A 13,055-nucleotide genomic window follows, 5' to 3' on the forward strand; every position below is an offset into this window, starting at 1 on the left:
AAATATTGTAGAAACTTAATTTTCTGTAAAGTTGCTTAATCTTGTTTAAAACAAAAAAAAATTAAACAATCCTTAAAATAATTTATAAACAGCACTCGTAAAAACAGAATTAACCAAATCTAATTAAAAATTTAACTTAATCTTGTTTAAACAAACCTCTTTAAGTAAAAAGGCAAAGCATGTTTGCATAGCAGTAATAAAATAATCAATCTGATTAGATATTATTATATATTATTCTGTGTGATTATATTATTATATGTTATTCTGTGTGATTGTGGACCTCCAGCCCGTTTTTTTACATTTAAGTCCATTATTAGGAGAAAAATCCTGGAATGTTTTCTTCAAAATTTTAATTTCTTTGAAACTGAAGAAGGAAAGACATGAGTTGAAGTTCCTTTCTGCATAAATACTGGACAAACACAGATGAGAAGCACAACACAGTTCACTCCAGGAGAGACACTGTCATGTATTCAGTCCCTGTCATTCCTCCCGCTCGCCATTTGAAGTCTCCATCACCTTTTCATACTGGACTCCATTTCCCATAATTCCATACATAGGAACTGACTGCAGACTCACCTGTTTCCCATCAGGAGGACTATTTAAGTCACACCCTCACACACACGCATTGCGAAATATTGTTTTCAGTAGATACAAATCTAATGGTTTCCTTGTCTGCGCTGCTCTATGCTTTGCTTTATGCTGGACCTTGGACTGTTTTCCTTGTATTTCTGAATGTTTGCTGCCTGCCCTAACCTTTGCCCATTTTTTGATTGCTCTTTTTGTTTTGGCCTTATTGATGATGTTTGCTGGACTTTGACCTTGCCTGCGTTGACTGTGCTCTTTTATAATAAAGCCTGCAAGTGGATCTCCAACTCCACTGTCACTCTCCCACCGTAAGAGCAATTAGTGTTTATTCAACACCAAAACCATTTGAAATTCTAAAAGAAAATCTAAGAAAAAACTTGGAAAATGTACAGAGAAGGTGGTAACAGCACTGATACTATCTACGTAAATGACGTTATAAGAGGTAAAATTGGAAAAGACTCAACACACAGAAGATCATCTGAACTCACAGGTACTGATATTAATAATTCACTCAATTTTAATGCTCTGAACTCATGTGTGCTGTTAAGTGGATAAATAAAGAGAATAACAGCATGTTTATTCTTCAGGAAGTGATTCAGTGAGGATCAGAAACTACAGAGCAGCTGTAGTGTGTTTGGTGCTGCTGTGTGTTCTTCTGCTGACTGCAGTCATAGTGCTGTGTGTCACACTCACTCAAGAGAGACAACAGTTCATATCCAAGAATGAAAACCTGACCAATGAGAGAGAACAGCTAATGCTCAAGATCACAAACCTGACCAATGAGAGAGAACAGCTAATGCTCAAGAACACAAACCTGACCATTGAGACAGAACAGCTAAGAAGTGAACTTCAGATTTGTGGTAGTTTCTTTATTCTGTATAGTTCTTTGCTATCCACCTTATTTTTAATTTATAAGTTCATTGTCCCGGCTTCCAGTGTCATTTGCTTCCACTTATTTTAGCTGTACAAAACAGCTTTTTTTTTTTTAGTTGCTTGATAAACTGATGTTTCTTACCATATTATTAAATGAATTGTTGTAATTATAAACAAACTGGTTTGTAGCACAAATTGTTTTACCGTAGCTTTGTAAGTCTCACACATTCACAGAAAATAGCTTACTTCCTCACTGAAAAAATTAAGGTGGATACAGCAGACATTTTAAAGCCTGATGGAGTTGGGTTGATGAGTGTAAATGGAAGTAAAAGGCTAACAGCTGAACTGGTTCTGTTAACAGTTGGATGGACTTGCTATCAATCCAGTTTTTACTTCATGTCTACAGAGAAGAAGAACTGGACTGAGAGCAGAAGATACTGTAAAGAGAGAGGAGCAGATCTGATCATCATAAACAACAGAGAGGAAAAAGTGAGTGAGAGAATGTGTGTTTACAGTGTGTAGCAGCTAAATGTGAGATGGTCAGATGAAATGTGTCTATTTATGATATAAATGTGCAACCTTTTTATCTGTTCAGGATTTTGTTCACAACAAGTCTGGTAATGCTGTATTTTATATTGCACTGAAATACACTGATGCAAAAAAACACAACTAAATGTGATAAATAACAGCAAACAAACCAATAAGTGAGACATTACTGAATTAAACTAATTATTCCCATTGTCAGTATCATATCACACAGAAAACCACACTGAACATCAAATTCCGATTTGTTGTTTCAGCTTCTGGGCGTCAGGACAGCCAGATGGAGGACAAGGCATTGTAGACGAGGACTGTGTTGTGACTGTAGCTGTGCCTCCGGCAGAGTGGCCTAATTTAGTAGGGTGGCTTGATGTTTCATGTAATAAAACCTTTCAATGGATCTGTGAGAAGAGGATTTCACAGTTCATTCTGCCATAGGAACAACACACACCTTTCTGACAAGTTCAACAATACAAAAATTTTGTAATAATTGATTATCATTTAAACCAGTGTTTTTCAACCTTGCTCCTGGAGGACACCCACAACTGCACATTTTGAATGTCTCCTTTTGTCAGACTCCCATTTCATGTCCATAATACATGAGCAAAATGGGACTCCAAAAGTTTGTTTTATTCAACCAGAAATGCCTTATGAATGAACATCACAGAGGTTTCTATTTTATGAGTGAGATTTCAGTCTTCATTTATTATTTGTACATTATTAATTTATAGATCACCAATCACTGCGAAACACTCCAGTACCTAAAACAAGTTTGAATAAAACAAAGGTTTTAAACATGAATTTGGTCTGCAGCATTATTATTAACTCATCCCAGGACTTCATTTGTTCATTTTTCATAATTCAAAATAGTATGTGAGACAAGTATGTTAGATGTGATCGTTACAATGCAAACATCGTGATTATGGCTGAGATAAAACACACATCTGATCATAAAAACCACTAAATTTGTATTTATTTACAGAAGTGTATTATGGCATTGAACCTAAACTCCTTTAATATGTGTGACTCAGGCCTTGTCTACGATGATGTTGCAGGATGTTCTGAATGAATGCATTTTGTCAAGTGAAATTCAACTTGATAAACATCAAAGTTTACCTAAAAATGGACATTTCTGATTGGACCACTTCCAAGGTTTTTTATTTATTTATTTATTTTTATTTTTTTAAGTGAAAATTTGCTAGATGATATTTTGACAGATTTTTGTTTTATTTTTATTATATGTTATTCTGTGTTATTGTGGACCTTCAGCCCGTTGGTCAACATTTAAGTCCATTATTAGGAAAAAAAACCTATAATGTTTTCCTCAAAAATGTTAATTTCTTTGCGACTGAAGAAAGAAAGACATGAACATCTTGGATGATATGGGGGTGAGTAAATTATCAGGAAATTTTTATTCTGGAAGTGAACTAATCATTTAAAATGAACTAAATCAACACTGTAGAGAGGGGGAAACAAATCCAGTGTACTTCTGCAGTGAGTTGAAGTTCCTTTCTGCATAAATACTGGCCAAACACAAACACAGATGAGAAGCACAACACAGTTCACTCCAGGGGAGACACTGTCATGTATTCAGTCCCTGTCATTCCTCCCGCTCGCCATTTGAAGTCTCCATCACCTTTTCATACTGGACTCCATTTCCCATAATTCCATACATAGGAACTGACTGCAGACTCACCTGTTTCCCATCAGGAGGACTATTTAAGTCACACCCTCACACACACGCATTGCGAAATATTGTTTTCGGTAGCTACAATTCTAACGGTTTCCTTGTCTATGTGTTTTGCTTTGCATTGCTTGTGTCTGGACCTTGGACTGTTTTCCTTGTATTTCTGAATGTTTGCTGCCTGCCCTAACCTTTGCCCATTTTTTGATTGCTCTTTTTGTTTTGGCCTTATTGATGATGTTTGCTCCACTCCTACCTTTCACGCGTTTACTGTGCTCTTTTATAATAAAGCCTGCAAGTGGATCTCAGAATGTGAGATGGTCAGATGAAATTTGTCTATTTATGATATAAATGTGCAACCTTTTTATCTGTTCAGGATTTTGTTCACAACAAGTCTGGTAATGCTGTATTTTATATTGGTCTGACTGACACTGATGCAGAAGGCACATGGAAATGGGTTGATAACAGCACACTGACCTCTAGGTGAGACATTACTGAATTAAACTAATTATTCTCATAGTCAGTATCATATCAAACAGAAAGCAGCACTGAACATCTAACACTGATCTGTAGGTTCAGCTTCTGGGCGTCCCATGGACAAATAAAAGAGCCAAATGGAGGACAAGGCATTGTAGACGAGGACTGTGTTGTGACTGTAGCTGTGCCTAAACTGCCAGAGTGGGCTAATTTAGTAGGATGGCTTGATGTTGCATGTAATGTACAATTTCAATGGATCTGTGAGAAGAGGGTTTCACAGTTCATTCTGCCATAGGAACATCACACACCTTTCTGACAAGTTCAACAATACAAAACTTTCGTAATAATTGATTAACATTTAAAACTGTTTCTTAACCTTGCTCCTGGAGGACACCCACAGCTGCACATTTTGAATGTCTCCTTTTGTCAGACTCCCATTTCATGTCCATAATACATAATGTGCAAAACGGGACTCCAGAAGTGCTTTCATTCAACCAGAAATGCCTTGTAAATGAACGTCACAGAGTTTTCCACTATATAAGTGAGATTTCAGTCTTCATTTATTATTAGTACATTATTCAGTTATACATCACCAGTCACTGCGTACTCACTGAGTCACTGTGATAATATTTCACAATTCAATTACAAGACTTTTCACAATTTACTTTAACACAACATCAAAAACATGCCTGACATTACTTAATCATGCAGTGTGAGAAGAAACACACACACAATGTATGTAACCACCTTATGACCCATACGCGTCTTTTCATTGAGAGCTCTGATTGCTGCATCATGGTCACTGATGAAAACATTCCTCTTACAACTATGAATGGTGGACAGTGATGGACCCCAAACGACACTGCATGAAGAGGTTTCTTTTGTCTGTATAATTTAAAACTTTATAAATTAGAAAGAATTGAATACTTTATATTGCTTATTGATTATTTTTTACACTAAAAATCCTTAATACAAGCATTTAAAAAATTGTGTAAAATTTATGCGAATAAAGTGTTTTAATTTGATTCCATTTAATTGTACTGCACAACAGACACCAAAAGATGTTTAGGATTTGTTTTCCAGCGGCAGCCACTGTCAAAATGTACAAGCCCATAATGAATGAGGACAATAAATAATTATGTCTTAATATATGCTTTTAAATCCCATTAAAATGTACCCAATTCACATGGTAGAAAAAAAAGTGCATCTGAAGTGAGTTGAAGTTCCTTTCTGTATAAATACTGGCCACACAAACACAGATGAGGAACACAATACAGTCCACTCCAGGACTGAATCCAGTGTTAGTTTGTCAGCATCTTGACAACACCAAAACTTTCTGAAAGTAGAACATATTGAAAAACTGAGAAGATGTACATAGAAGATGGTAAAAGCACTGATATCTGCGTACATTATATGACATTATAAGAGGTAACATTGGAAAAGACTCTAAATCATCTCAACTCACAGGTAATGATATTAATAATTCACTCACTTTGATGCTCTCAACTGATGTGTGCTGTTTTAAGTGGATAAATAAAGAGAATAAAAGCATGTTTGTTCTTTAGGAAGTGATTCAGTGAGGAACAGAAGCTCCAGAGCAGCTGTAGTGTGTTTGGTGCTGCTGTGTGTTCTTCTGCTGACTACAGTCATAGTGCTGTGTGTCACACTCACTCAAGAGAGACAACAGTTCATATCCAATAATGAAAACCTGACCAATGAGAGACAACAGCTAAGAAATGAACTTCAGATAAATTTTAAATATCTCCATGTACACCAATTTGCTATCCACCTTGTTTTTAAAATATAAAAAATTTAAAAGTTAAATGTTTCTGGTTTCATCCGTCATCCACTCAACCACAAAACACAAAACAACTCTTTATTGATACTTGAAACGCAAAAACTTTTACCATTCACATAATATTTTGGTGTATTGTTGTAATTATAAACAAATAAGTAATAAAAATAAAAAAATATATACAATTTACTGATACACAATACTATATCGAACATTTACAGAAAATAGCTTACTTCCACATTGAAAATAAATAAATAAATAAAAATAAATAAATAGATGGATTGGATACAGAAGACATTTTTAAACAACTTAAAATCCCCCCTGCAAACAAAAATATATACACCCCACAACCATACAGCACATCTTAAAAGCCCCCCTGCAAAGAAAGAGATTGGGCCCCTCCCACCAGCAGTGATGTCATGTACGAAAAGTTATTGTGCACCTGCTCCAAGTATACTACTGAGTCCGCCTCTCCTATTTACATAACTCAATTTATCAGTCATGAATGTGATGAATTATCATTGCATTGATGCAATTTCATATAGGCTACTTGTCAACACGTTTCAGTTCAAACCACCGTCCTACATAAGACTCACTAACTGTTTAAAAAAACTATACAAGCAAAAGTCATGTCTTTCAGTATATGAACAGTAAATAAATAAATAAATTTAAAAAAATCCTAGAAGAAAAACAAATTAAAGGAATAACTATATGTGCTACATTTTGAGAATAATTAACTTTCAATACATTTACCAACTTTTGCAATTAATTTATTATTTTTATTAACTGACAACCACAAACGAGCAAACACTCTACTGAATCCATCACGCTCTCCGAGCATTTTGGTGCCCAAAGTCTTTGACTGCAGCTTGTCGTCAATGTTATGCTTTAAATTTCGATAATACTTAGAGATAAACTTGGGAGTCTTCTTTCTTGTAACATTGTGCACCGGAGAAATGTCTTGATCACTTTAAATTTCGAGAACGAATGATTAATTGCATGACAAAATATCTGGTGTCATCAGTGAATCGCTAAAGCGTTTGCCATTAAAACAGGTCATTGTCAGAACAGAGCAGCAGCGGACCAGGGCACAAAAATGTATAAAACATATTTAACTTAAATCATTAACAGATTAACAGAACGAAAGAAAAAAAAGATTGTGCTGAGTTTCTATTCATTGTGATGCGATCTAAAGTTCGCGTAAAAGGAATATGAGGCGGAAAGCTGTTCTCTATTTTGCAAAAGTTTACAGTTTTCTTTTCTTTTCTTTTCTTTCTTTCTTTTCTTCTTTCTTTATTATTATTACGGATTACCAACCAGCATATTATTATTATTATTATTATTATTATTTTGCCAAGGCTTTACAGTGATGAATGGTGTCTTGCTTGTTTGACCAACCAGCATTGGTATCTGACTAAAGTTCACCGTAACAGTTGTGGGAAATACCGCAGTGATCGTGACTGGCACCTCATGCTATCACAACATTTTTTTTCTCCCTTGACATCGCAGCCTTTCGTTCATTATCAAAACAAAACACATACAAAGAAAACATGCTATATTAAAAACGATCGAAATAGTCCGTTGTTGAATACAACACTACCAGCACTACCAGTTTCCCAAAATCCCAAAAAACCCAAGAAAACCTAAAAAGAAACTAAAAAACGATCGTACGACTGATCTTATTATTACAGTCTGTTTCCCAAAAGCATCTGGCCAAAATCTAGAAAAGATGATGCTGGATATGACTAAGCCCAATTTTTGACGCTGTACTTTATTATTGTTATTATTATTATTTGCAAAGACAAAGTTTAAAAAAATGACGCTAACCATTTTTCTACTCAGACCGGTTTCAGAGTGGTTAATAATACAGAGAAACGCCTGAACAGAAATACCAATTCTGCTCGGAGTGAACCAATTTTTTCCTCTCTCTCTCTCTCTCTCATTTTTAAGCCCTGCTTAAAGCATACGGAGCCCCGCACATTTGTGAGCACGAATAGAAGTTTATGACAAGTGAAATGTGAGAAAAAATAGATTTTCCCCGGTTGTTGTTTTAGAACATTAAAGGAGCCGTATGTAGGATTGTGGCCTAAACTGGTACTGCAATCACTATAAAAATACTGTAGAGCGGTGTACCCCCTCCCCCTACCCCTGACTCGAGGTTGCCAGATGAGCTGCAGGATTCAGCAGAAACGAGGCTGCTTCCAATGAGCTTCCAATGGCAAGTGACGAATAACAGACGACACAGTAAGTTTTTTTTTTTTTTCTGTTAATTATGTTTATGCTTCATGAGAGAGATATTTTGATAAGTAATTATGTATTTAAAAAATTTTACTAATTGTCATTAGTTAAATATAATCATAAAGATTTATGTCGTATGTGATGACAGTATAATCAGAAAGATGTATGCTCAGATGTGACAGTATAATCAGAAAGATTTATGCTCGTGATGTGACAGACAGAACGGTAACTGTTAGTCTAGGCTACTGTCTCAATTACGCTCAAATTGCCATACCGGGCGAAGTAATGTTGTTTTCCTCAGCTGCCCCCAGCATAATGACAGGAAAGAAAACGGCTCCCGTAATGCATTGCTAATGTTAGCATATCGCCCATGTGGAGCTAACGTTATATTACTTTTGCACAAACATGCATAACTTTGTTCGACTGTCATGAATATATGAAATGTCCATTGACATCAAGGCCAAGCTAGCCTAGCATAGATGTGAATCTTACCTGTCCAGGAGAAAATTAGCAATGTTGGCGCCTGTGTTCAAATTCTTCTCCGCTTTCAGCCGTCTCCATCTTTCAAAAGCATCTCCAATAACAAATTTTGGTTTTATTTCGGACTTTGTCAAGACGCATTTCTGAATTATAACAAGGTCTTTTGATTTAGTAACATTAGACATTTTTATCCCGACTGAGTTAGGGTAGGTTACAGCAAAGCTGGCAACACGGATCCCAAAAACACTACTGACTTCGATTGGTAGATTAGGTGGAGGGAGGCGCCAGCCAGGCCAAAACACAAATGACAACATCAACATCAGTTGAGGGCTGCAAGTCCACTTTTTAAAATGACAATATCCTGGCTGGACTACTGTTGTCAGTGATATAAGTATTTGAAATGAACATGATTTAATGTCTAGTGACACATCATTTACAATTAATTAAAAAATAAAACATACATACAACACACAAAAGCCCCCTCAACCCCACTACCCCACTTCACCACACTTCTGCTCACATCTCGCATCTTTTGCAGTGTCTAGAAGCACTGCCTTTTAGAATGTCCTGCGACGGGGCCCCACAAAAGGCCGGGGCCCCCACGCACCGCGGGGTGTCCCGTACGCCACTGTGTATACATGAATATCTGTTATAAATTACAGAGAGATGAGTGTAAAAGCTAACAGCTGAGCTGGTTGTGTTTAAAGATGGATGGATTTACTATCAATTCAGTTTTTACTACATGTCCAGTGAGACGAGGAGCTGGACTGAGAGTAGAAGATACTGTACAGAGAGAGGAACAGATCTGATCATCATAAACAACAGAGAGGAAAATGTGAGTGACATATTTCATGTGCATTTATAGTGTTTAGCAGCTAAATGTGAGATGGTCAGATGGAATGTGTTTATTGTCTGTTTATGATATAAATGTGTAATTGTTTAATTTATTCAGGATTTTGATAAGAAAATGTTTGGCGGTACTACAGCCTATACTGGTCTGACTGACAGTGATGTGGAGGGCAGATGGAAATGGGTTGATGGCACCAACATGATCTCTGGGTGAGAAATCACTGAACTAAACTGATTATCATCTAATAAATGATTCTCACAGTCAGTATCATATCACACAGAAAGGATCACTGAACATCTAACGGTGATCTGTATTTCCAAGGTTATGGGGGCTTGGAGAGCCAAATGGATACATAGCAGAGAATTGTGGTGTGATTGTGGATAATGACCCAAGGTGGCCTACTTTATTTGGGTGGCATGATGTTTCATGTAATAGAGATTTTCAGTGGATCTGTGAGAAGAGGATTTCACTCATATTGCCATAGGAACATCACACATATTTTTGACAGTTTTAAAGCTCAACAGTAAAGAACTTTTGTAATAACTGATCATCATCTAAAGCAATGCTTTTCAACCTTGTTCATAGAGGCTGCCCTCAACTGCACATTCTGAATTTCTCCTTTGTCAGACAGCCATTTCATATCCAGTAAAATAAACAGACTAGACTAATAATAAAACCAACCAATCTATTTTTTTTAGATTAGTAAAAAATAAAAAGCTCAGGCCACATTGTTAGTATAATTAATCTCAGGTTTGGTTTTGGAGCATTTATCATGGGTTTAAAGTTAGTGAGTCTTCACCAATTAGTCTTTTGTGGAGAAAATTTGCCTGATGATGCTTTTTTTAAATGCTTTTTGCTTTGTTGTTATTCTGCAATAATCTAATTTCAGTAAATTAAAAATAAAATTCTCTGTTTTGAATACATACATCTACATTAGCATTCATAATTCAATACAATAAAAATAAAAAATGATCTGTTTTAAATAATTACATATTAGTACTCATAATTCTACAATTAGTTTCCACATTTTGTCAGTCATTAAACCTAAGAGAACCTTAAAAAACACAAAAGAAAAATTATTTTGTAACTAAAAACTATTACACAAAACAGAACTACCATATTTAATTTGGTCAAACTCATTCATAGGAAGGAATTTTTTTTTTTTTTTTTTTTTTTTTTTTAGTTTTTGCCAGGAAAATCTTTTTATCTCCAAAACTAACTTCATTTTAGTTTAAGGGAGAAGGGTCGAGCACAGATCCCTATAGTTCACCCCATTTCAGTTGTCGGGAACCTTTGTCAAAAATCATGTGGTTCACCAGGTCTCTTACCCTTTACCAACAAATGATTGATGAAAAAAAAAAAAAAAACTAGACACAGAGAGTTTATTAGAACTCCTTTGTTGTACAGCCTACTTAAGTTAATGAAAAGTTTAGAATAATAATATATTTACAGTTGTACCAGCCAAAGTGTAACGCAGCATCAGCGACATAAAAAGTCACTTAGCATCAGCTTACATAAAAATATGTTATATTTTTTTAATGAGGTGGAACCAAATTACTCTTCTTTTTTAAATATAAAGGGGTTGGAAAAAAATAATGTGTGAACCTGGGAAACAGGTATCCTGGAATGGGTACTGGGGATCTGAAGCCCACAATTAAGTTCCCAAAAAGGATGCAGAATAAAAACATTTGGGGAACTTAAAAGTATGTATTCTTTCTAAACATTAGGCCGCTCAAGCATTCTCTATGTGATACTGAAGGGTTAGTTCACTCAAAAAATTACAAATCTGTCATTAACTCCCCATCAACTCTCAAACCCATAAGACTTTTGTTCATCTTCCGAACACAAATGGAGATATTTTAATGAAATCTGAAAGAGCCTAAAGCCTATTTATACAAAACTCTGAAGTTTCAAAGTGCTCATAAAGAGATAAAAAAAAAAAGAAAAAATCTAAAAATGTTCTAAAAATTCAGTCTTTACTTAATTTCCTCTGAGAAGAAGAACTGGACTGAAAGCAGAAGATACTGTACAGAGAGAGGAGCAGATTTGATCAGCATAAACAACAGAGAGGAACAATGTGTGTGTGTGTGTTTCAGTCCCTCCACAATCTCGCAGAACTTTTTTCTGATTTTTGCGGCCTAAAATACAACATATATGTATTGTACGGTTCTACCACACATATTTGCAGTCCCTCCAGGATTTCGCAGAACTTTTTTCTGATTTTTGCGGCCTAAAATGACTGATTTTACTTTCATGGCTTTTCTCGGGGCCATTTGCAGCATTTCTATTATTGTTTTGCAGAAAAATATACCACAGACAACATTCTTCTAACACTGTTATGACTTTTTCTGACTTCGTGAACCACTGTAGGGCTCCAGACTAACATTTGAGGACACCAGCACCAGTGCCATTAAGTTCTACAGAAGATGGCACCAGGACCTGACAGTAAAGCACTCACCCTAATCACACATGTATATCTCGGAGACGTCTATTTGATGTCTGCATTAACATATGCAAGATGTATTTTTAAGAGTGCTTGTTCATCTGCAGTACGTCTCTAAGACGTTTCCTGTCAGATGTCAAATAGACATTTATTAGAATGCATGTAAAACTGCTTCTGAGACGTTTATCAGATTACACAGCAGATGATGATATATATATATTAGGGAGTGGAAATGGCCTATAAGTACTTCTCTGCAGCCATCTACTAGTGGTAATTTAATATCTTTTTTATTTTTAAATAATTGTTTGCTTTCCTACATTACGAAACTTTTAGTGTTATACATGGGGGAAACCTATGAAGGAAGGACAAATATAAAAACAACAAAAAAAACCATTAAAACTCAAATAATACTAAAATCCTAGAAATGCTGGGAAAAGTTGTGTGAAGCATTTAAAAAATTGAATGCTTCTCACAAGATTTCACAGAGATGTTGATTCTGTGGCAAATTCAACTGCTTTCTTTACTGTATCTCCCAGTGCTGTGTATAACGGTGTTGGGTGATCGAGATCAGCCCCAAGGCCTCGCCTCGAGCAGATAAACGGGTTCATGCCATGAAGCCCAAACTAGTAGCTTAGATTTGTTCCGGCCGGGCCCATTTATACAATGTAGCTCGTAAATCGGTCATGATGAGAATGCAAGGCTGTCTATTCCATTTTGGAACTGAGAAACAACCTTTCTTTTGACTGAATGCGCATTGCGCTTGACGCCACGGGTATTTGTCTAAGCCCAGATTCTGCAGAAAATCTGGCTGGAATTATGAAAATGTGCGAAGCTTTTTGCTAAATTTGTGGAGTTTGCTTGATTTTATGATAAATTCAGCGCATCAAGCGAAAACGCAAATCCTGAGGGACTGACTTATAGTTTGCATGGACAATAAAATGTACAATACTACAATATTTCTTTATTTATTAAATAAAACAACTTTGACTCAAAGTTGACTCCATTTACTTCCATTTGAAATGGCATTATTTTTATTCTGTTCTGTGTGTCTAAAGTCTACACTTGTAATCTATTAACCCTACTTATCATG

At 35.7% G+C, this 13,055-nt stretch overlaps 2 protein-coding genes across 3 annotated transcripts; both read left to right on the forward strand.

Annotated features, from left to right (window-relative positions):
- The first annotated feature begins 640 nt into the window (after positions 1-640).
- LOC109069438 (CD209 antigen-like protein E) lies at positions 641-4,658 on the forward strand. 2 transcript variants are annotated; one of them, XM_019086075.2, is made up of 5 exons: positions 641-1,075; positions 1,173-1,445; positions 1,865-1,947; positions 4,059-4,165; positions 4,256-4,658. In XM_019086075.2, the coding sequence occupies exons 1-5, from the start codon at positions 970-972 to the stop codon at positions 4,452-4,454; spliced, it is 768 nt and encodes a 255-aa protein (XP_018941620.2). In that variant the 5' UTR covers positions 641-969; the 3' UTR covers positions 4,455-4,658. The 2 variants fall into 2 exon arrangements, with proteins under 2 accessions (XP_018941620.2, XP_018941618.2); XM_019086073.2 differs by having other exon boundaries at positions 643-1,075; positions 1,820-1,947; positions 4,256-4,644.
- Positions 4,659-5,527: 869 nt separating this feature from the next.
- On the forward strand, positions 5,528-10,158 carry LOC122135231 (C-type lectin domain family 4 member E-like). Its single transcript, XM_042713986.1, has 5 exons — positions 5,528-5,543; positions 5,725-5,927; positions 9,427-9,507; positions 9,625-9,731; positions 9,844-10,158. Exons 1-5 carry the CDS (start codon positions 5,528-5,530, stop codon positions 10,004-10,006), a joined length of 570 nt encoding a protein of 189 aa, XP_042569920.1. The 3' UTR covers positions 10,007-10,158.
- The last annotated feature ends 2,897 nt before the right edge of the window (positions 10,159-13,055 follow it).

This window comes from Cyprinus carpio, chromosome A23 (assembly GCF_018340385.1).
Source record: "Cyprinus carpio isolate SPL01 chromosome A23, ASM1834038v1, whole genome shotgun sequence".
NCBI classification, from domain to species: domain Eukaryota; kingdom Metazoa; phylum Chordata; class Actinopteri; order Cypriniformes; family Cyprinidae; genus Cyprinus; species Cyprinus carpio.